The sequence below is a fragment of the Nerophis ophidion genome, linkage group LG17 (genome assembly GCF_033978795.1).
Source record: "Nerophis ophidion isolate RoL-2023_Sa linkage group LG17, RoL_Noph_v1.0, whole genome shotgun sequence".
In the NCBI taxonomy this organism is placed as follows: Eukaryota; Metazoa; Chordata; class Actinopteri; order Syngnathiformes; family Syngnathidae; genus Nerophis; species Nerophis ophidion.
In genome coordinates this window covers 39,317,771-39,342,311 of record NC_084627.1, presented here as the reverse complement: position 1 = coordinate 39,342,311, position 24,541 = coordinate 39,317,771, and the positions used below count along the sequence as shown (strand labels likewise).

General features: G+C 39.5%; 1 protein-coding gene across 1 annotated transcript in view; it reads left to right on the top strand.

Moving 5' to 3' along the window:
- The window catches only part of LOC133536416 (histone-lysine N-methyltransferase EHMT1-like), a 73,414-nt gene that overhangs the window by 19,313 nt on the left and 29,560 nt on the right, over positions 1-24,541 (top strand). Inside the window, exons 2-9 of the mRNA XM_061876916.1 lie at positions 509-596; positions 5,729-6,213; positions 11,223-11,445; positions 11,532-11,668; positions 13,133-13,291; positions 13,394-13,462; positions 13,574-13,676; positions 21,281-21,558. Of these exons, the coding sequence (XP_061732900.1) occupies positions 509-596; positions 5,729-6,213; positions 11,223-11,445; positions 11,532-11,668; positions 13,133-13,291; positions 13,394-13,462; positions 13,574-13,676; positions 21,281-21,558 (1,542 nt within the window). The remainder of the gene's footprint in view (positions 1-508; positions 597-5,728; positions 6,214-11,222; positions 11,446-11,531; positions 11,669-13,132; positions 13,292-13,393; positions 13,463-13,573; positions 13,677-21,280; positions 21,559-24,541) is intronic.

Genomic DNA, 24,541 nt, shown 5'->3' with positions numbered 1-24,541 from the left:
AGATTCCTCCAATCGTTTTAAACACTTATCATTTTTTGGTGTTCTTGTAGACCATATGCAGCAATTATTTTGACTTGGGGGCCACTAAAAAAAAAAAAAAAAAAAAAAAAAAAAATATATATATATATATATATATATATATATATATATATATATATATATATATATATATATATAAATATATATCTTATCTATATAATGTCATTTCATGTAACCCCTCATGAAACAGTTCTGTAGAGATGAAGTAGTCTTGTGATTTTTCCCACACATACATATCGCGCTCTACCACGGCATCGAGCACTATTCTCTGGAAAATCCAATCAAGACATATATGTATATATATCTCAGCTACAATCGGGCGGAAGGCGGTGTACACCCTGGACAAGTCGCCACCTCATCGCAGACTCTGCCACAGTCAAATACATTGAAGCCTGTTGATCCAATTATCCAATAATCACTGTTCATGTTTAGAAGCTTTTCCTGATTGATGTATTTCTATTTTCATTAGTCCACTGGTCTTGCCAAAGAAACCATTTGCAAAGGCGAAGAACCATCTAATAAAGACGGACTGGACCTGGCGAACAATGGAGCAACAGGTACCATTTGTGTGTATTTAAAGTTACATTTTCTAATTTTAGGCATGCAGCGGTTAACTGCCTCACAGTCAGAAGATCTGATCTATGTTGGAACATGTGTGCATGTTCTCTCCATGCTTGCTTGGCCTTCCTCCCACACACAAAATCATGCATGTTTGGCTAAGTGGAGACTCAAAATTCTCCACAGAGATGAATGTGTGCAGTATATATATTAACTAGTGAATACTATCTTGTCAATGCGGCATTGTTTTCCAAACTCATGGGCAACTAAAGTAAGCCTTTCATGTCAAGTGTGGAAAAAGACGAATACAAAAATAAATAAACTTCTGTTTTGCCTCTCCAGGGAAACAACGTAAACAACATAAATATAATAGATAAATATTTTTTAAAGTGTTATCCCCTCTTTTCAAATGTTGGTGAAATGGTAACTCCTAAGGCTGGAACGATACCCTCATCTCACGAAAAAGACAATACACAATATTAAGGGTCTCGAAGACGAGACAGTATTTTAAAATTAATTTGGAGCAGGGCCGCCGTGTTTGGTGGTAGAGTTGGGACAATTCCAAAGGCCCATGACTGGCAGAAATTTTAATTTCCAGGTGGCCCAGAATTCCTGACAGTGCTTATGTTTTTAGAAACACCACTGTGACAAAGTGTATATGACTATAAGACTTTGTGAGAGCCAACAAGCATTACTTTGTCCAGAAACTCATATTGTTGATCCTTGATATAAAGAGGATGATCTACAAGTTTTCAAAGCTTTGCTGAACAGATCTAGTATCTTGTGGCACTATTGCTAAGTGCTAAGCAAGAAATACAATCTACGAACAAAATAGAACGATAGTTTACTTACTTAACAATGTCTGCTCTTACTTTGATGACGACTGACAGAATGTCCATATCTTCCCGTTTAGATGAAGCATTAATCATGATGCACACAAAGTGTTAACAAGGAAAAGTCTTCCCACAGACATCACCTTAGGTTGTGTGTGTTTGTCTCCATCGCCGGTTATAAATTGAATGTCACAGATGAAGAACTTTTAGATTCATGGCTAAATCCTCCTAATATCCCGATGAGAGGCATGATTTATAATCTAGAATAACTTTGATGAGCCAAGACTAGATGATGCGGGAGCAGCAAGACTCACCATAAAGCACTGCAGGGGTACTTAACTGTGTGTTATCAATCCGCCGCTAAAAATAGTTTGTCTGTGTTAGCACTTATAATAACAACACCGCAAATATTTGGTTAATATTTAGGTCACAATATGTATAGAGAGTATTGTTGGCGGGTTTTAGATGGTTATTTAGAGGGTTTTGTGGTAGGAATAGATAGTCCCCATTGACGGACTATTTATGTATGTTTATTTACGACTTAGAGCGCATAAAAAAAGAAACATGTTCTTGTCTTATTTAGAGATTTTGATTAATAGACAGCACATCTCTCTCAAATTCTTGCATATTTCCAGTATGCAAGAAGTGTTTCTCCAGTGACGTCAATCTACGGAAATTACAGAAGACGTTCGGAGCGGAATATTCAAAATAGCAGTCTGAATTTTTGGCATTTTGTGATGCCTAGATGGCATTTTCACATACTTTTCAGATTATAAATACAGGCATCGTTTAATGGATACAATAAAGTACAATTAAAGGCCTACTGAAATTAGATTTTCTTCTTTAAACGGGGATAGCAGGTCCATTCTATGTGTCATTTTTGATCATTTCGGGATATTGCCATATTTTTGCTGAAAGGATTTAGTAGAGAACATCGATGATAAAGTTCGCAACTTTTGGTCGCTAATAAAAAAAGCCTTGTCTTTACCGGAAGTAGCAGACGATGTGCGCGTGACGTCACTTGTTGTAGGGCTCCTCACATCCTCACATTGTTTATAATCATAGCCTCCAGCAGCAAGAGTTATTCGGACCGAGAAAGTGACGATTTCCCCATTGATTTGAGCGAGGACGAAAGATTTGTGAATGAGGAAAGTTAGAGTGAAGCACTAAAAAAAAAAAAAAGGCAACGGCTGCAGGCGGCGGCAGTGGGAGCGTTTCAGATGTAATTAGACACATTTACTAGGATAATTCTGGAAAATCTCTTATTTGCTTATTGTGTTAATAGTATTTTAGTGAGATAATAAAGTCATACCTGAAAGTCGGATAGCTGCGGTGAACGCCAGTGTCTCTGAAAGAAGCCGAGGAGCCAAGATCACAGCTGCCTTTTTGAGCTGCAGGATGTGGTCGCATAATCCACTCAAGTCTCCGGTAAGAGCCGACTTAATATCGCAATTTTCCAATCCAAAAACTTGCTGGTTGACGTAGAGAAACATGTTCGCTTGACCGCTCTGTGTTAAAGCTTCACAACAAACAAAGAAACACCGGCTGTGTTCCGGTGCTAAAGGCAGCTGCAATCCACCGCTTTCCACCAACAGCATTCTTATTTGACGTCTCCAGTATTAATTGAACAAATTGCAAAAGATTCAGCAACACAGACGTCCAAAATACTGTGTAATTATGCGATGAAAAGAGACGACTTGTAGCCGTGTGTGGTGCTGGGAGAACATGTCCGCTCCAACCAATAACGTCACAACTACGCGTCAACACAAGCGTAATCATTCCGCAACGTTTTCAACGGGATACTCTGCGGGAAATTTAAAATTGCAATTTAGTAAACTAAACCGGCCATATTGGCATGTGTTGCAATGTTAATATTTCATCATTGATATATAAACTATCAGACTGTGTGGTCGGTAGTAGTGGGTTTCAGTAGGCCTTTAAGCATATAAAGTCAACTTGTTTTTCCCACTCTACTGGTACTTTAATCCGTAGTTGAGCAAAGTTGGATTTATGCCGTGTAATAACAGTCAGTATGTGTCTATGCACTGAATTTGTCAGATTTTTCAAATGGTTCCGCTCTAAATACGCATCTTACAACCCATGGAAACACCTTAGTCCGATCGGAAAAACTATTGAGCATCCTGGATAATGCCAGTCACCCTCTGCATACTGTTATCGGTAGCCAGAGGAGCCTGTTCAGTGCTAGACTGCTTCATCCCAAGTGCAGGACGATTAGACTAAAAAACTCCTTTGTCCCACACGCCATTACACTGTACAACTCTTCTCTTAGGGTGGGGGGTACTAGGATGACAGGTGATACAAAACAATAACAGTGAACCGCTTTTTCATAACATGGTCACTACTGCCTAGTTTCTCTTATAATAATTAACTTAGAATTTCTTGGCTGCAACATGTGCCAAAGTAGTTGGGAAAGGGCATGTTCACCACTGTGTTACATCACCTATTATTTTAACAACACTCAATAAACGTTTGGGAACTGAGCAAACTAATCGTAGAAGCTTTGAAAGTGGAATTCTTTCCCATTCTTGTGTTATGTAGAGCTTCAGTCGTTCAACAGTCCGGAGTCTCGGCTGTCGTATTTTACGATTCATAATGCGCCACACATTTTTGATGGCAGACAGGTCTGGACTGAGGCGGGCCAGGAAAGTACCCGCACTTTTTTACTACGAAACCACGCTGTTGTTACACGTGGCTTGGCATTGTCTTGCTGAAATAAGCAGGGGTGTCCATGATAACGTTGCTTGGATGACAACATATGTTGCTCCAAAACCTGTGTGGACCATTCAGCATTAATGGTGCCTTCACAGATGTGTAAGTTACCCATGCCTTGGGCACTAATACACCCCCATACCATCACAGATGCTGGCTTTTGAACTTTGCGCCTATAACAATCTTTGTTCCGGAGGACACAACGTCCACAGTTTCCAAGTATAATTTGAAATGTGGACTCGTCAAAACACTTTTCCACTTTGCATCAGTCCATCTTAGATGAGCTCGGGCCCAGAGAAGCCGGCGGCGTTCCTGTGTTTTGTTGATAAATGGCTTTCGCTTTGCATAGTAGAGTTTTAACTTGCAGTAACAGATGTAGCGACCAACTGTAGTTACTGACAGTGGTTTTATGAAGGGTTCCTGAGCCCATGTGGTGATATCCTTTACACACTGATTTTGGTTTTTGATGCAATACCGCCTGAGGGATCAAAGGTCTGTAATATCATCGCTTACTTGCAGTGATTTCTCCAGATTCTCTGAACCTTTTGATGATTTTACGGACCGTAGATGGTAAAATCCCTAAATTCCTTTCAATAGCTCGTTGAGAAATGTTGTTCTAAAACTGTTCGACAATTTGCTTACAAATTGGTGAGCCTCCCCCCATCCTTGTTTGTGAATTACTTAGCATTTCATGGAAGCTGCTTTTATACCCAATCATGGCACCCAACTGTTCCCAATTAGCCTGCACCCTGTGGGATGTTCCAAATAAGTGTTTGATGAGTATTTCTCAACTTTTTCAGTATTTATTGCCACCTTTCCCAATTTCTTTGTCACGTGTTGCTGGCATCAAATTGTAAAGTTAATGATTATTTGCAAAAAAAAAAAAAAAAAATGTTTATCAGTTTGAACATCAAATATGTTGTCTTTGTAGCATATTCAACTGAATATGGGTTAAAAATGATTTGCAAATCATAGTATTCCATTTATATTTACATCTAACACAATTTCTCAACTCATATGGAAACGTACTTGAAAATATATACACCCCCGCTATCCCCATCTCCCGAATTCGGAGGTCTCAAGGTTGGCAAGTATGGTACACTGGGTCTTCGCATGAAGGTGTGACAATACAAAAAAATAAAATATTTGAGAAATCAGACTAATTTAGTGCATGGAAACATAGTGACTGGGTTTCTTTGACCATGTATCATTCAGCAGAATCGAGTGTTCAAACGGACTAGTCTTAGAGACTCTTTCATAGACCCCTATTTTATTTAGGGCAGCGAGACCGGAAATATGTTATGTCTTTGAACTCTTGACGGCTGTGATGTTTGACGGTGAGTCAAAGCGGAACGTTAAATCCCCTCCACTTCAAGGCTGGCATTCTTTTACCATGTGAAGCTTCCAATAGGGAGATTTGTCAACACATTTTGACAACAAAGGCGTACAGAAATCGAGATGCATACTAAAAGATGGTCAAATCAGACCCACTTGTAAGAAGTATTTGAGTGTATCGACAAAAATGTGCTGTTTATAATGGAATCTACACCTTTGGTTGTGATCCTCAGACGGAGACAGAAAGGCGATGGACAGATTGACTCCTTCCCCCGTCGCAGAAATTATTGTAAATGGCGGTGAAAGCATAAGCCCGACAACAAGCCACAACAAGACATTATCGCTGGTAAATGAGAATGGTATGTCAGACACCGAGGTGCCACATGGTTCTGTCACTGGAAGCAATGGATTCATTCTCACTAAGCCGCAGCAGGAGGACGGATCTGAAACCACGGCGTTGTCCCCCCATAGGACAAACAGATCACCTTCAAGTTCCAGCACAGGTGAAAACATGACCAAAGCCCCCTCTCCCTCAGACTCTGGGTCTGCACAGACTATAGTCACACTAAGAACTGACCCCGTGATGGGGACTATGTTGGACAAGGAGACAATAGACTCTAAAAATGGTGCAGCTCCAACGAACACATCATCAGCACCCATCACCATACACAGAGCCCGAAAAACCATGTCCAGACCGGCTGTGACTCTCGAACAAAAGGTAAATGATACAGAGAAAGAGATTCAACTTTTCAGTCATTCTGCACTTGGATATCAGCATAATGAATGGTAAAGAAATACAGCAGTTGTGCACATGTTACATGTTATATTTACAGGCTGAACACTACGCCATCCCTACAATTCGCGTACATTGGTATGAAGTTTATGGTTCTGTTCATTTTCATTATATTAAGGGTACAAAATACGAACCATAAAACAACTTAAGTGACAAAGTAAAACATTTTTAACCCAAAAATGCAACAAGAAAACCACCAGCCAGATTGTTACTAATAGTGGTTTTTACATAACACATAATTACCAACTGTCAATAAATTTCACAGTTATCACTACCATATTTTCCGGACCAGAGGGTACACCGGATTATAAGGCCCACTGCCGTTGAAAGGTCTATTTATGATCTTATTTCATATATTATGCACACCCGATTATAGGGCGCAATAAAGGAGTCATATTATTATTATTTGTGTAAATGTAAAACACTTCCTTGTAGTCTACATAATATGTAATGGTGGTACTCTGGTCAAAATGTTGCATAGATTATGTTTTACAGATCCTCTTCATGCCGCTTTCTTACAGTCGCTTCCGGATGCGCCGTTTTGTGGGCGGTCTTATTTACGTGGCTCACTTTCGGCAGCGTGTTCTCCCTGTCATCTTTGTTTTAGCGGTGTAGCGTGCAAGGACGGGAGTGGAAGAAGTGTCAAAAGATGGAAGTGACTGTTTTAATGACATTCAGATTTTACTAAAATCAATAACGGAGCAACATCTCCTCATCCGTAAACAACCACATCGGAAATGTGTCCCGTGAAAAAACGTCCGACCGGAAGTCTAATAACTAAAGTTCCTTGGGTGAATAATGTAAACTCACTACACCAGTATGTTTTAGCGCATTCATGGAAAGTTTACTGACAGTTGTAAGTAAGAACTTGACACTACTTTATATTAGAAATGGCAACAGCGGAGGATGAATGTGCCATAATAAGAAGATAAACAAAAAGAAGACACTTATCAACTACGGCGTTGGCGCGGACGGACGCAATTTCTTAGGATTTATGCAGATCCCAAATACAGATCAGCAGGTACCAGAATGTAAGACAAGTTGCTTTTACATAATATTGCGAAACAAAACTGCAGATAATATGTCTTACCTTATACGCACACCATAATAATACTCGTATGTTTAATGCGCCGACAATCCTTTAAGCGGTGCAGTTTAATTACTTACCAAAGTCGTACTAAAACATTTTTTTCAATGGAACATTTAGAATGTTGGTGTTGTTTATTTGAGACCCATCATAGTGCAGGCGACACTTCTCTCTTATGTTTGACTGCTATCTACTGGTCTCACTTATCATTACACCATGTACCAAATAAAATAGCTTCGAGGTGGGTGAGCTCAACCAAACATATTCCTTACATTAGGCGCACCGGGTTATTGGGCGTACAGTCGCGTTTTGAAAAAAAAAAAAGGATTTTAAGTGCGCCTTATAGTACGGAAAATACGGAATATTGAAAAAAATTATCGTCAGCCTGAGGAAATATTCTGGCGTTCAGGCTTGTCCCTGACTGCTGTCGTACGCACATACACACAGGTAGAGCGTGCACTTAAGACAATAAACGTTCAAGAAAAGCAACTTAACAATTTGCTATGATGATGTTGTTATGATAGAATATACAGTGGGGCAAAAAAGTATTTAGTCAGCCACCGATTGTGCAAGTTCTCCCACTTAAAATGATGACAGAGGTCTGTAATTTTCATCATAGATATTTGGTCAACCATTTAAAGCTCTCACGGATGGAAGGAGGTTTTGACTCCAAACTTCACGATACATGGCCTCGTTCATTCTTTCCTTAACACGGATCAATCGTCCTGTCCCCTTACCAGAAAAACAGCCCCAAAGCATGATGTTTCCACCCCCATGCTTCACAGTAGGTATGGTGTTCTTGGGATGCAACTCAGTATTCTTCTTCCTCCTAACACGACAAGTTGAGTTTATACCAAAATGGATACATGGATGATACAGCAGAGGATTGGGAGAATGTCATGTGGTCAGATGAAACTAAAATAGAACTTTTTGGTATAAACTCAACTCGTCGTGTTTGGAGAAAGAAAAATACTGAGTTGCATCCCAAGAACACCAAACCTACTGTGAAGCATGGTGGTGGAAACATCATGGTTTGGGGCTGTTTTTCTGGTAAGGGGACAGGACGATTGATCCGTGTTAAGGAAAGAATGAATGGGGCCATGTATCGTGAGATTTTGAGTCAAAACCTCCTTCCATCAGTGAAAGCTTTGAATGGTTGACCAAATACTTATTTTCCACCATAATTTACAAATAAATTCTTTAAAATTCCTACAATGTGAATTCCTGGATTTTTTTTTTCACATTCTGTCTCTCACAGTTGAAGTGTACCTATGATGAAAATTACAGACCTCTGTCATTATTTTAAGTGGGAGAACTTGCACAATCGGTGGCTGACTAAATACCTTTTTGCCGCACTGTACATTTAATGCTAGCTAACTTTAGTAGCTAAACTTTGCTAAGTCGCCATCAGTGGCTGACCACACACAAAGCTAATGCGCTTGCGTGTGTTACATACGGGCATAGTTTACTTCATTACGTGAGAAAAACCGGAAGAGGGTGGGGTATTATGCGTACAACACTTTAGAAAGTTACTTTAAATAATTATTGTAAAGACATTTCATCTATATTTTCTATCGCTTGGCTTTAGGTTTGAGCATTTTATAATGTATTTCCTCATATGTGGATCTAGAATCGTTGGTACTATTGGTAATAGGTCTGCCACTAACGATTATTTATAGACCATTTTATCGATCAGTCGACTAATCGGATTATGAAGTGTACACATTTTCAATCCGTGGCTCTACTTTAGCCATCAGCTTTTCACCGTCATGGTTTAGCTTGTGAAATTAGGCCAAAATAATAGTATGTTTTTTTTTTTACACAACTTTGTCTCTTTGTTGTTAGCTAGCTAACAAGCACGCTGTCATAACAAAGAGATGTTTGACATACAGTTGTGATCAAAATTATTCAACCCCCACACAATTTTGGTGTTTTAGCAAGTTGGACATTTATTCCGTATTTTGTTTATAGTCATATCAATTTAAGCTGCATTAAATAGACAATTGCAACTTGAATTACAACATTATATTTTGTAACATACCAAACAGTGTCATTTCTCTTAATATCTCATTGACAAAATTATTAAACCCCTTGAAGATCATAACTTTTAAGAACAGAATTTGAATAAGGTCTTTTCAATCAGGTGTTGAAAACACCTGAAGATGTGATTAGAACCATAACGAGCAACAATTAAACTGATTGAAAAAGACTGTGACGCTCAGCTTCTTGTAGATGGTCAATGGTGTATTTGCAACATGGTGAAGTCCAGGGAGTGGTCAAAGAGGTCAAGAGAGGAGGTAATTTCTCTTCATAAGAAAGGATATGGATATGAAAAAATAGCAAAGACATTACACATTCCAAGAGACACAGTTGGGAGCATAATTCGCAAGTTTAAAGCTAAAGGCACAGTGGAAACACTACCTGGGCGTGGTAGAAAGAGGATGCTGTGTACAACTGCTGTCCGGTATTTGAAGCGTACAGTGGTGAAAAACCCCCGGGTAACAGCTGAGAAACTACAACAGGACATTGCAGAGGGGGGAACGCAGGTTTCGTCCCAGACAATAAGGCGCGCACTACGAGCTGAAGGCCTCCATGCCAAAACTCCCAGGCGCACCCCACTTCTGACTACCAGGCACAAGGAAAATAGACTCCAGTATGCCAAAAATCATCTGGACAAACCCCAAAGGTTTTGGGAAACTGTTCTATGGAGTGATGAGACAAAAGTGGAACTCTTTGGGCCTATGAATCAACGTTATGTCTGGAGAAGAAAAAATGAAGCTTACAAAGAGAAGAACACCGTGCCTACTGTAAAGCATGGTGGGGGGTCAATCATGCTCTGGGGCTGTTTCTCTGCCTCCGGTACCGGGAATCTCCAGCGCGTTCAAGGCTTTATGAATTCTAGTTCCTACCAGGATATATTAGCTGCAAATGTCATGAAGTCAGTGACGAAGCTGAGGCTTGGGAGACGTTGGACCTTCCAACAGGACAACGATCCCAAGCATACCTCCAAATCAACATCAGAGTGGTTGCAGAAGAAGGGCTGGAAGACTCTGGAGCGGCCTTCACAGTCGCCAGACCTAAAACCTATAGAAAACCTGTGGTGGGACTTGAAGAAGGCAGTTGCAGCAGGCAAGCCCAAGAATATGAATGAACTGGAGGCCTTTGCCCAAGAGGAATGGGCTGAAATACCTGTAGATGGTTGCAAGAAGCTTGTGTCCGGTTATGTATCACGTTTGAAGGATGTCATTACTGCCAAAGGGTGTTCTACTAAGTACTAAATATGCATGTAACTAGGGGGTTGAATCATTTTGTCAATGAGATATTAAGAAAAATTTCCTTTTTTGGTATTTTGTAAAATACAGTGTTACAATTTAAGTTGCATTTGTCTATTTGACACATCTTTATTTGATATGACTATAAACAAAATACGGAATAAATGTCCAACTTGCTAAAACACCAAAATTGTGTGGGGGTTGAATAATTTCGATCACAACTGTACCTCTACTTTGAAATGCTCCCGCGTCTCAGGCGTACTGCTTTGCAAATTGAATAAGTTATTTGTGTCTTTGATGTGTTTAAAGTTAAATACTTACATCCTTTCCATGTTCCGCTTGCTGTGTTGTTGCCAGTGGTCACAGCCATTTTTGTTTGTTTGTGTTGCTTGTCTGGTCGTACCGTAAACGCAATAGTGATATAAAAAAAATTAAGTTGTCAGGGACACCATTTTATTTTTGATTTTTGTTGGCAATGACTAATCTTTGCACATCTAGTTGGTTAATGCAATGTTGGTCACAATAATGTATGTTTCAAACACTGGCTGCACAGTTTCTGTTTTTGTCACTTACAGCTTCTTAAAAGAGAACTAAGAGAAGCACAGAACGCCAAAACGGAGACTTTGGTAGCGTCTGACACACCAAAAACCTCAGAGCAGGTTTCAGCGGAGAACCATCTACCTCAAAATCCTTTTTCAACTTCAGCACAAGCTTCTTCAACAACGTCCCCAGCAACTCCTCCAGTATCTCCGGCTTTACTTATTTCAACGCCAGCCAAGCTCCAACTTGGTCCAATAGGTTAGTGACAAAAATATCACCCATTGACAAAAACGCCAAGAAAACTGCTCTACTTTGGTCTGTACACATCATGTCTCTTTGTCCAGCCCACTTTACAGCAGGGTTGTCATCCCGTAAGAAGAAGCGAAGAATGGGAATTTACAGCCTGGTTCCCAAGAAGAAACAGAAAATTCTTCGGCAGACGACAATGCTGGAAATGTTCAAGGATGCCAAGGGACCAGAGGTCTGTAGTCATCACATCGTAAAAAGTAAATGTAATTCATAAATGTGAATGAATTAGAGATGTTCCAATCAGGGTTTTATTTATGCTGCCCATGCAGATACAATCATCCATGAGTTAGATTGACTGTAAATTCTTTAAATTGTTGTTCCATTGATTTGGATGGACAATGTGTTCATTAAGTCAAAGCATTAAAGGCCTACTGAAATTAGATTTTCTTATTTAAACGGGGATAGCAGGTCCATTCTATGTGTCATACTTGTTCATTTCGCGATATTGCCATATTTTTGCTGAAAGGATTTAGTAGAGAACATCGACAATAAAGTTCGCAACTTTAGGTCGCTAATAAAAAAGCCTTGCCTTTACCGGAAGTAGCAGACGATGGGCGCGTGACGTCACTGGTTGTAGGGCTCCTCACATCCTCACATTGTTTACAATCATAGCCAGCACCAGCTAGAGCTATTCGGACCGAGAAAGCGACAATTTCCCCATTGATTTGAGCCAGGATGAAAGATTTGTGGATGAGGAAATGTAGAGTGAAGGCCTAGAAAAAAAAAAAGGCGAGGGCTGTGAGAGCGATTCAGATGTTTTTAGACACATTTACTAGGATAATTCTGGGAAATCCCTTATCTGCTTATTGTGTTGCTAGTGTTTTAGTGAGTTAAATAGTACCTTAAAGTCGGAGGGGTGTGGCCACGGGTGTTTTAACGCCAGAGTCTCTGAGAGAAGTCACGAAGCTGCAGGAGGACACTGGCTCCGCTGATCTCCGATAAGAGGCGACTTATTTCCACAATTTTCTCTCCGAAAACTGCCGGTTGACATGTAGTCAGGATCCATGTTCGCTTGACCGCTCTGATCCATAGTAAAGCTTCACCTCCGGGAATTTTAAACAAGGAAACACCGTGTGTTTGTGTGGCTAAAGGCTAAAAGCTTCCCACCTCTATCTTTCTACTTTGACTTCTCTATTTTTAATTTAACAAATTGCAAAAGATTTAGCAACACAGATGTCCAAAATACTGTGTAATTGCGCGGTGAAAGGAGACGACTTTTAGCCGTAAGTGGTGCTGGGCTAATATGTCCCCACCAACCAATAACGTCACAAACACGCGTCATCATTCCGCGACGTTTTATACAGGAAACTCCGCGGGAAATTTAAAATTTTAATTTAGTAAACTAAACCGGCCGTATTGGCATGTGTTGCACTGTTAATATTTCATCATTGATATATAAACAATCAGACTGCCTGGTCAGTAGTAGTGGGTTTCAGTAGGCCTTTAATATGATTTTTTTTTTTTTTAAAGTTATATATTTTTGGGGATCATAACCCCCAACAAATAGCAAGAAACAACTGTACAGTATGGATGTTTGTTAGCTTTTTGTTGTTATTATCCAGTCCTCTATAACTGTAATGCTATAATCACAAATTTTGTCAGGATATAGTCTCATCATTGTTGTGGTACCTCTCAGACAAACATCAATGGTGACCAGGTTGATTGTGCAACTGAGGAGGGGCAGGAGGAGGAAGAGTCAGATGAGGTGGACTCTGATGAGGAAGAACAGCAGCAAGGAGAGGACGTTATCCCTGCTGTTCAGGAAGAGAGTCCAACATCTGAATCCATCTCTCAGGTTTGAACATTAACGTTGATTCCAGTAGTAATGGCCTGGAAAAAAAATGTAAATGCAATTGATGTGTCTGTACTAAATATTGGAACTCCAACTTGTCATTAGGCAGAGAATGAACCAGATTCTGACGAGTCCGGAGTAGAGGCTGAGGAGGAGGGCACCGAGTCGGACTTGGTAAGCTCTAATTTAAAGCAATCTAATACTTTTCATCCTCTTGCTTCAGACAATTCTCTCTTTATTTTTCATGCATCGTCCCATGAATGAACTTGTATCTGTTTGCCTCAGAGCACGGAGTCTAGTCTCAAGAACAAGCTGAAAAAGAAAACAAAAGCAGACAGTGCTTGGCTCCGGCCGTCCAGGAAGCGCAAGAGGACGGTAATGGTCAAAGGTAAGAACTACTGACACCGCGTACACCTCTCACCTAGCTCATTCTCTGTTGTACGTTGGCTGCCGTTTGTAACTGAAATTGCTAGGGATGTTCGGATTTAGTTTTTTTTGTTGCCGATTCCAATACCAATCAACCTTGAGTAAGATCGGATACGACTACTGATCACATCTATTAACTGTAAACAGTGTTGTTTTCGTCAACGACGACGATGACGAAATCATTTCGTTGACGCCACTTTTTTTCATGACGATAACGAGACGGTGACGAGATAAACATGTCTCTCTGATGACGAAAACATGACGAGACGTGTGTGAGTTTTCGTTGACGAGACGAGAACGGACGAAAATGTTAGTGGGTAATCTGTCAGACGTTTAAAATGCATGACATTTCTGTTTATTGTGTGTGTCAATTAAAACCTAAAAAGTATCTGCCGCTGCCTACAGCAGGCTGCTGCATTCTGTCCTTGTTTGGTCACGCCCACCAACTGGCGTGCAGCGCACAACGTGCTCAACACGTCACACTGTTGTTACTCATCAGGCAATGGACCGTGATGGTGGCGGCAGTTTCAACACAGGGGCTCGGTGGTTGCAGACGTAGAGACGACATATGGGTGTATTTTAAAGGGGAACATTATCACAATTCCAAAAGGGTTAAAAACAATAAAAATCAGTTCCCAGTGGCTTTTTGTATTTTTTGAAGTTTTTTTCAAAATTTTACCGGTCTCGGAATATCCCTAAATAAAGCTTTAAAGTGCCTTATTTTCGTCTCTCTGCGAAGACACTGGCCATTTCCCTGTGACGTCATACAGTGCTGCCAATGTAAACAAACAATGGGAATACCACAGCAAGATATAGTGACATTAGCTCGGATTCAAACTCGGATTTCAGCGACTTAAGCGATTCAACAGATTACGCATGTATTGAAACAGATGGTTGGAGTATGAAAATATTGAAGAAGAAACTGAAGCTATTGAGCGAATAGCTATTGACGCTATTCATAGCCATAGCATGGCCGAATAGCTGCGTTAGCATCGCTGGTAAAATGTGCGGACCAAACGATCAGGACTTTCGCATCTTGTGACACGGAGCAACTTAAATCCGTTGATTGGTAAGTGTTTTTTTCTCATTAAATGTAGGTGGAAGGAAACGTAACATAGTTGCAAATGCATCTACAGGTTATCTATACATCTCTGTACCATGTCTGCTTTAGCACCGCCGGTAAATAGCATGTTAGCATCAATTAGCTGGCAGTCAACATCAACAAAACTCACCTTTGTGATTTCGTTGACTATCATTGCAAATGCATTTGCAGGTTATCCATACATCTCTGTGCCATGTCTGCCTTAGCATCGCCGGTCAAATGTGGAGACACTCTGGCACATTGAATGGGGGTCTGGCGGCAGACACTTTCGCATCTTCGGGCCAGTGGTGCAACTTGAATCCCTCCCTGTTAGTGTTGTTACACCCTCCGACAACACACCGTCGAGGCATGATGTCTCCAAGGTTCCAAAAAATTGTCAAAAAAACGGAAAATAACAGAGCTGAGACCCGGTGTTTGTAATGTGTTGAAAATGAAAATGGTGGGTGTGTACCTCCGCGACGTCACATTCTGACGTCATCGCCTCCAGCGCGATAAACAGAAAGGCGTTTAATTCACCAAAATTCACCCATTTAGAGTTCGGAAATCGGTTAAAAAAATAGATGGTCTTTTTTCTGCACCATCAAGGTATATATTGACGCTTACATAGGTCTGGTGATAATGTTCCCCTTTAAATATAACCCAGCAGATAATAAAACTGAGTTTATTGTGAAGGAAGACGGTGACAAATGTGGCCACAAAATATGCGGAAAAAATACGACCAACCTTAAGCGGCACCTTAAGGCTCGCCACAAGGATATTTTTTCGAAGATGAGTTACAAATGCTGTTAAAATAATCGATAAATGTCATAGTAAGCTAATACATTAGTACGTTTTCCACATACTCCTGGCGCAAATGGGCTGCTAACTTCAGGCTAATGTTAGCTTTTGTTACGCTAACGTCAATTCATTATGTGTGTGTTACTTTAGCAGCATGTTTACATTCAGTGACGGTGTGGTTATCTCTTTGTGAGTACTTCTGTCAGCACCTAACTTGATATGTTAAACAGGTCGAGTTACTGTTATACGTAAAGTCTGCTAGCTTTATTAGTACAGATATGTGATTGTGATATTAAATTTGTTCTTCCTATGAGACAAGCCCTCCTCTAATTCATATTAAACACTGTTGTTGTTTTTATTTATTGAATTTACTAGTGTTTACAGTATTTACAGGGTGGTCTATTTTGTTCCAAAAACTTAAGAACATGTTTGTTTCATACTTTCAAGTATGTACAGTATAACTCTCTGGTATAACTTACAACCTACCTCACTGTACCTCAGGAATTAATTGATTATTTTATTACATGGTTTGCACAACTTAAAGCTAGAGTGGGGTTGTATGATATCTGTTGTAATTGCACTGGCAGACAGGGCCAAGTTGAGCATGTGTTCCTCATCCATCACTCATATTTTGGGCATGTTTATGTTTATTGTACTTTAACAAATTCTGAGAAATAAAGCCACAATTGCTGAAGTAGAATGTTTTTGTTTTTTGGCTTTTTTGGAGTAATGAACTTTGATTCCCCTGTTACCACTTTATCTGTGTGTAATTCATAATCCTTGGATCAGAAATTTGTTGTTGGGTGGAATCCTTATACGTCTAAAACCATTCCTTCATTGTTATTATTTGTGAAAATAGCAGATCTGCAGGCTTATAATGGGTTGAACTTATAGATCTGCTGCTATTCTCACAACTTATGTGTGACATTGCCCAACAGCAATCTCCAATACTTACTGACCTAAATTAATTTGTTAAAATACTATACTTATATACTTATATTATACTTTTTATTCTTTTTTTGGACTAAAACTAGACTAAAACCTTTTTGACTTTTCATCGACTAAAACCCTTTTGAGTTTTCGTCGACTAAAACTGGACTAAAACTATCACATATAGAAGTGACTAAAATGTGACTAAAACTAATAAGCATTTTAGTCCAAAAGACTAAAACTAAGACTAAATGTAAGATGGTTGTCAAAAACAAAATTGACTGTAAATGGTTTTATGTATTTATGGTGAGTGCCATTGACAGTTTAACAAAATCAACACAATATTTCAACTAGTTCCTTTTTTTATTTTGTTAAAAAGAAAAATCAATAGGAACCAATAACCATCGTATTTTTCGGATTATAAATCGCACCGGTCGAAAATGCATAATAAAGAAGGAAAAAAACATATGTACGTCGCACTGGAGTATGAGTCGCATTTTTGGGGGAAATTTATTTGATAAAATCCAACACCAAAAATAGACATTTGAAAGGCAATTTAAAATAAATAAAGAATAGTGAACAACAGGCTGAATAAGTGTACGTTATATGACGCATAAATAACCAATTTAGAACGTGCCTGGTATGTTAACGTAACATATTATGGTAAGAGTCATTCAAATAACTATAACATATAGAACATGTTATACGTTTACCAAACAATCTGTCACTTTTTAATCGCTAAATCCTATGAAATCTTCTTCCTCTATGACGCCTGTAAACAACTCTGCCAACTCCAAAGGTATGCGCCGCTTCGTCTTGTCGTTTTCTGCCGCATATTTCACTACGTCCAGCTTATAATCTGCAGTACATGATTTCCTTTTCGGTGCCATTTTTGTTCAGCCCTTCTCAGTTTTTATAAGTTACCGCCAACGATTAAAAAGGTCCATTTTAATAGCTACGGCAGTAGCATATAGCATATTGCAGTTCGGATTCCATGACCCACAATGCACTTCTGCCATGACCCTCGCCCGCCGAATTCTTATTGGCTGACGTGTGTATTTGACGATTGCTGACATTTTCTTCGTCTCTTCCGCGAATGAGATAAATAATAATATTTGATATTGTGTAATCTGCAGTACATGATTTCCTTTTCGGTGCCATTTTTGTTCAGCCCTTCTCAGTTTGTCTAAGTTACCGCCAACGATGAAATGATCCATTTTAATAGCTATGGCAGAAGTGCATTCCATGACCCACAATGCACTTCTGTCATGACCCTCCCCCGCCGAATTCTTATTGGTTGACGTGTGTGACGATTGCTGACATTTTCTTCGTCTCTTCCGCGAATGAGATAAAAAATATTATTTGATATTTTACGGTAATGTGTTAATAATTTTACACATAAGTCACTCCGGATATATAGGTATATGTCGCACCCCTCGCCGAACTATGACTTATAGTCCGAAAAATACGGTATATAAAAACTAAACCAGGGGTCGGGAACCTTTTTGGGTGAGAGAGCCATACAAGCCGAATATTTTAAAAAGTATTTCAGTGAGAGCCATATAATATATGTTTTTAATACTGAACACAACTAAATGCGTGCATTTTTAAGTAAGACCAACATTTTTGGTGATGTCGTGGTGGTTTGTGCAGCCCTTTGAGACACTAGTGATTTAGGGCTATATAAGTAAACATTGATTGATTGATTGATTGATTTTTAGAGTATAATAAGTCTCTTATTATTTTTAACAACATTGTTATTCTGAAGCTAACCATCAACAAATAAAATACTTCTTACCCTTATTGCGACTTCTTGAACAGGTGCAGTAGAAACCGGATGGATTTATTAAAATGCATGAGAATGTTTTATATTTTGAATGTTATTTTTGACACTGTGATTACCAGCGGAATTATTCATTACTTACCGTGTTGAGCAATGTCAGCTAAGATTTATCTGAGAGCCAGGTGCAGTCATCAAAATAGCCACATCTGGCTCTAGAGCCATAGGTTCCCTACCCCTGAACTAAACTAACAAAAACAAATACAGCAAAAACATATTTTTTTTTTAGAAAATACACATATTGATCCAATCAAAAGGATCAGTCATACAGATACGAGCCTTGGTATTGACACTGCCAATATATGGGGGATCCGCCCTCCCCTTATGTGTATGTCTGATCGCTACACACCAACAGTCATTGTTATATTATCTTCTCTTTAACTCTTATTAATCTACTTTTTACTGTAACTTGCTTCCATCTGCACTTCTTAGTCTTTTCTCAGCACTTATTTCTTATGTTATAACCGGCTAGTTTAGCAATTGGCAAGCATTCTTGTCTTCTCCTCCTTGTTCTTACTCTTTGTGTAACATGTTTAGCCTCTCGTGATAATACATGCACGAGATAAAGTTTATTTGACGCAATGGAGGTGATTATGATTTACTTAGGGGAGCAACTCCACACTGTGGATTGACATACACAGTTAGTTGCCATCTGCCTCTGTCAGCAGGGTGACCAAAAATAAATGAAATGTCAGGCAGAGAGAATCAGCTTTTGTGATTGGCATTTATAGCCGTTAATTGGCATTAATTTGTAACGAGAATTTACTGAAACTGATGGGTGGCTGATTCATCGGTGCATCCCTAGAAATGACAATGAGGGTATCTATGTACTATATATATATATATATATATATATATATATATATATATATAGATGTATATATATAGATATATATATGTATATACATATATATATATATATATGTATATATATATATATATATGTATAGAGTACAGGCCAGAAGTTTGGACACACCTTCTCATTCAATGGCTTGTCTTTATTTTCATGACTATTTACTAGGGGTGTAACGGTACACAAAATTTTCGGTTCGGTACGTACCTCGGTTTAGAGGTCACGGTTCGGTTCATTTTCAGTACAGTAAGAAAACAAGAAAATATAAATTTTTGGGTTATTTATTTACCAAATTTGTAAACAATGGCTTTATCCTTTTAACATTGGGAACACTAGAATAATTCTGCCCCCGTTAATCCACATTAAACTGCCTCAAGTTGTTGCTTAGATTAAATAAAATGACAAAACCTTTCTTCTACATATAAAAAGTGCAACATTTACTAGTTTCAAGTCAACTCATCATGCTTAATTTATTACAGCATTTGGGAAGCCTGTAGTTGACTTTTATTATACACACACACACGCACACACAAACGCACGCACGCAGCACAATGAGCTAACGTAACGCTAAAAGCTAATTAGCCTTCACCTCAACCCAGAACTATAAGCGAGCTGAGCTGCAGTTTAAGTTTCTAGAAGGTCAACGGGCTCATAGTGATGTTGGTAGTAGTTGTGACTGGGAAGTGTTTTTTATAATTTGGGGAGTGTACGATGTCCTGCTAAACACATGTCTGCTCATCTCGATGCCGGAGCACTGACTGCATGCGCTCTGAATACGCACTGCTGATTGGCTGTTACATCGCTCTGAATACGCACTGCTTATTGGCTTTGTATGTAACCAATCAGATGGTTGTGTGGGCGGGACAATGCTGGGTGCTCACTGCTCAGACAGACAGAGGCAGAAAGCAGAACAGCTTGTTAAGACTTTAGTTTACAAACTCGTTCGATACACCCTCGTACCGAACCGAAACCCCCGTACTGAAACGGTTCATTACAAATACACGTACCGTTACACCCCTACTATTTACATTGTAGATTATCAAAAGGTGAAATAACTGAAAGCAAGTTCTATATTCTAGTCCCTTCAAAATAGCCACCCTTCCCTTTGATTACTGTTTTGCACACTCTTGGCATTCTCTCGATGAGCTTCAAGAGGTAAGTCACCTGAAAGGGTTTTCACTTCACAGATGTCATAGTTTTGATGCCTTCAGTGACAATCTACAGTGTAAATACCGTATTTCCTTGAATTGCCACAGGTCATATAGTATGTGCCTGCCTTGTATTACTGCCAGGTCAAACTCGCTTCCCAAAATAATTAGCGCATGCTTAGTATTACCGCCTGGTCACGAGTTACACTTCCCCTGTCATCATTTTCAAAATGGAAGAGACTGATTTCAATAACGGTAATTTGAAATCGCATAAAGGGAAGAAGATTAAGAGCTATTCGGTAGGATTTAAGGTCCAAGCTTACATCACACTCAAATTTTTACTGCATACCTATGGTAAGTGCCGGAGTGAGAAGAGCTTTTAAAATAATTTGCGCATGCTTACTTTTACCGCATGCCTTTGGTAAGCGCAGGAGTGAGAAGAGGTTTTAAATTAATTAGCGCCCCGGCGGAAATTCAAGGAAATACGGTAGTCATGAATTTAAGAAAACACATTGAAATGAGAAGGTGTGTCCAAAATAATTTCAAGAGTGTGCAAAACAGTAATCAGAGCAAAGGGTGGCTATTTTGAAGAGACTAGAATATAAAATATGTTTTCAGTTATTTCACCCTATCTTGTTAAGTAACTCCATATGTGTTCATTCATAGTTGTGATGCTTTCGGTTACAATCTACAATGTAAATAGTCATGTAAATAAAGAAAACGCGTTGATTGAGAAGGTGTGTCCAAACTTTTGGCCTAATCACTAATCGCTTTAATTCCTAAATTGCTTTGTTTCATAATATAAGTTTAATGAAAACCAAACAAGGGAACAATATTTTTGTGATGATAAAGTGTCGTGTAAAGTAGTGTCAATATTATGAAAAGAGTGACTCAATCAGACTTTTGTTCTTTGCAGACACTTCAAGGTCACCAATGGAGGAGGCTCAGGAGCTACCACTGTGCAGCTGCCGTATGGAGACCCCCAAGAGCCGGGAGATTCTCATCCTGGCAGACAGGAAGTGTATGGCCACCGAGAGCGTTGACGGACAACTGACCCGTTGCCAAGGTGCCGTTTTGAAGCAAGAAATGATGCGACCTTCCAACTCTGTTCAGCTGCTGGTACTATGTGAGGACCACCGTAACGGAATGGTAAAGCACCAATGTTGCCCCGGCTGTGGCTTCTTCTGCAGAGCTGTGAGTACCAGGTTAAATCCCTCTTTTCTGATCCAGGTTGTCCTAATAAGATACGATACAATTATTGTAGATACTTTCAAGAACATCCATAGTTAGAGGACTCTATGGGCAGATCGTGTTGCCTGTTGATTAACCTGTGACTAGGGATGGGATTCGAAAACTGGTTTATTTTCAGAACCAGTTCCCATTGTGTCAGTTCCTTTGAATCGCTTGCCAGTTTTTCAAACAATTCCGTTAACCATGTGCATAATGTCTGGCGTCACTATCCACGTTGCATAATGACGTCAGACAGGAAAATGGCGGCCTCAGGGCAAAACAAACACTCTCAAGTCTGGCTACATTTTACAAGAAAAGATCGCAACAGCACTACTTGTAATAATTGCAAAATTGCTATTTCGTAAAGAGTAGGACATACGAGCAATATGCTGAAAGATTTGAATGTAAATCTTGCAATAACTATAAATGAAAGTTGCGTGGGCAGCACAGTGGAACAGGGGTTAGTGCATGTGCCTCACAATACGAAAGTCCTGAGTAGTCCTGAGTTCAATCCTAGGCTCGGGATCTTTCTGTGTGGAGTTTGCATGTTCTACCACGTGACTGCGTGGGTTCCCTCCGGGTAATCCGGCTTCCTCCTACAGCCAAAAACATGCGACCTAGGAATAGTTAATTAGAAAACACTAAATCGAACCCAAGTGTGTGAATATGAGTGTGAATGTTGTTTGTCTATCTGTGTTGGCCCTGCGATGAGGTGGCGACTTGTCCAGGGTGTACGCCGCCTTCTGTGCGAATGCAGCTGAGATAGGCTCCAGCACCCCCCGTGACCCCAAAAGGGACAAGCGGTAGAAAAATGGATGGATGTATGTTAATATAAATATATATATCTATATATACCGTAATTTTCGGAGTATAAGCGATGAGGTGGCGACTTGTCAAGGGTGTACCCCGCCTTCTGCCCGATTGTAGCTGAGATAGGCGCCAGCGCCCCCCGCGACCCCGAAAGGGAATAAGCGGTAGAAAATGGATGGATGGAAGTCCCTCCAGAGTATGAGTCTCACCTGCCGAAAATGCATAATAAAGAAGGAAAAAAAACATATATAAGTCTCACTGGAGTATAAGTCGCATTTTTTGGGGAAATGTATTTGATAAAACCAACACCAAAAACAGACATTTGAAAGGCAATTTAAAATAAATAAAGAATAGTGAACAACAGGCTGAATAAGTGTAGGTTATATGATGCATAAATAAACAAACGGAGAAGGTGCCTGGTATTTTAACATAACATATTATGGTAAGAGTCATTCAAATAACTATAACATATACTGTAGAACATGCTATACGTTTACCAAACAATATGTCACTCCTAATCGATAAATCTGATGAAATCTTATATGTTTAGTCTCTTACGTGAATGAGATAAATAATATTATTTTCTATGCTATATGCCTCATAACACATCACTGTTGGCTTTGCTAGATCATGTTCTCTCTAAACTAAACAAAAATTAAGCTAATCCATTTTTAAATTTCTTATTTTTCCAAATAATTGATAAAAGAACTGATAAGGCACCACATCCTTAAGCAGAATCAAAAGTGGAATCAGAACCAGAAAAATCTTACTAATTTCCATCCCTACCTGTGGCAGTAATGATAAAATGCAAAAAGTAATCGCTCAAGGTTTTAATGGCTGCATATTTGCCAGTCAAAAGATGATATTAAATTATTTTGGAGATTTTTATTCAAGGAAATGCGGTGGAACCAACTTATGTTGAAAGCTCCCCTATGTTGACCAACTCAAGACCATGTTTATCTTACTAAAAAGTGCCAGCTGAAAGGCTTACTGAAATGAGATTTTCTTATTTAAACAAGGATAGCAGGTCCATTTCTATGTGTCATACTTGATCATTTTGCGATCTTGCCATATTTTTGCTGAAAGGATTTAGTAGAGTTACATTTAAACACTGGTTTAAATGTAACTTAGATATAGGGGTTCACTATGTAAAGCGCTTTGAGTCACTAGAGAAAAGCGCTATATAAATATAATCCACTTCACTTCACTAGAGAACATCGACGATAAAGTTTGCAACTTTTGGTCGCTAATAAAAAAGCCTAACCTGCACCGGAAGTAACAGACGATGTGCGCGTGACGTCACGGGTTGTAGGGCTCCTCACATCCTCACATTGTTTATAATGTGAGCCACCAGCTGTAAGAGCAATTCGGACCGGGAAAGCGACGATTCCTCCATTAATTTGAGCGAGGATGAAAGATTCGTGGATGAGGAAAGTTAATGTGAAGCACTAAAAAAAGGAAAGGCGACGGCTCCAGGCGGCGGCAGTGGGAGCGATTCAGATGTTATTACACACATTTACTAGGATAATTCTGGAAAATCCCTTATCTGCTTATTGTGGAAATAGTGTTTTAGTGAGATTATAAAGTCATACCTGAAAGTCGGAGGGCTGCGGTGAACGCCAGTGTCTCTGAGAGAAGCCAATGGAGGATCAAAGATCACAGCTGCCTTTTGGATAGCTGCTGCAGGAGGTAGCATAATCCGCTCCAGTCTCCGGTAAGAGCCGACTTAATATCACAAATGGTTGACATGTGGTAGAGAAACATGTTCGCTTGACCGCTCTGTGTTAAATTTTCACAACAAACAAAGAAACACTGGCTGTGTTTCGGTTGCTAAAGGCAGCTGCAATCCACCGCTTTCCACCAACAGCATTCTTCTTTATAGTCTCCTTTATTAATTGAACAAATTGCAAAAGATTCAGCAAAACAGATGTCCATATTACTGTGTAATTATGCGATGTAAAGAGACGACTTTTAGCCGTCAGTGGTGCTGGGCTGGAATGTCCGCTCCAACCAATAACGTCAAAAGCACGCGTCAACATAAGCGTCATCATTCCGTGACATTTTCAACAGGATACCTCGCGGGAAATTTAAAATTGTAAACTAAACCGGCCGTATTGGCATGTGTTGCAATGTTAAG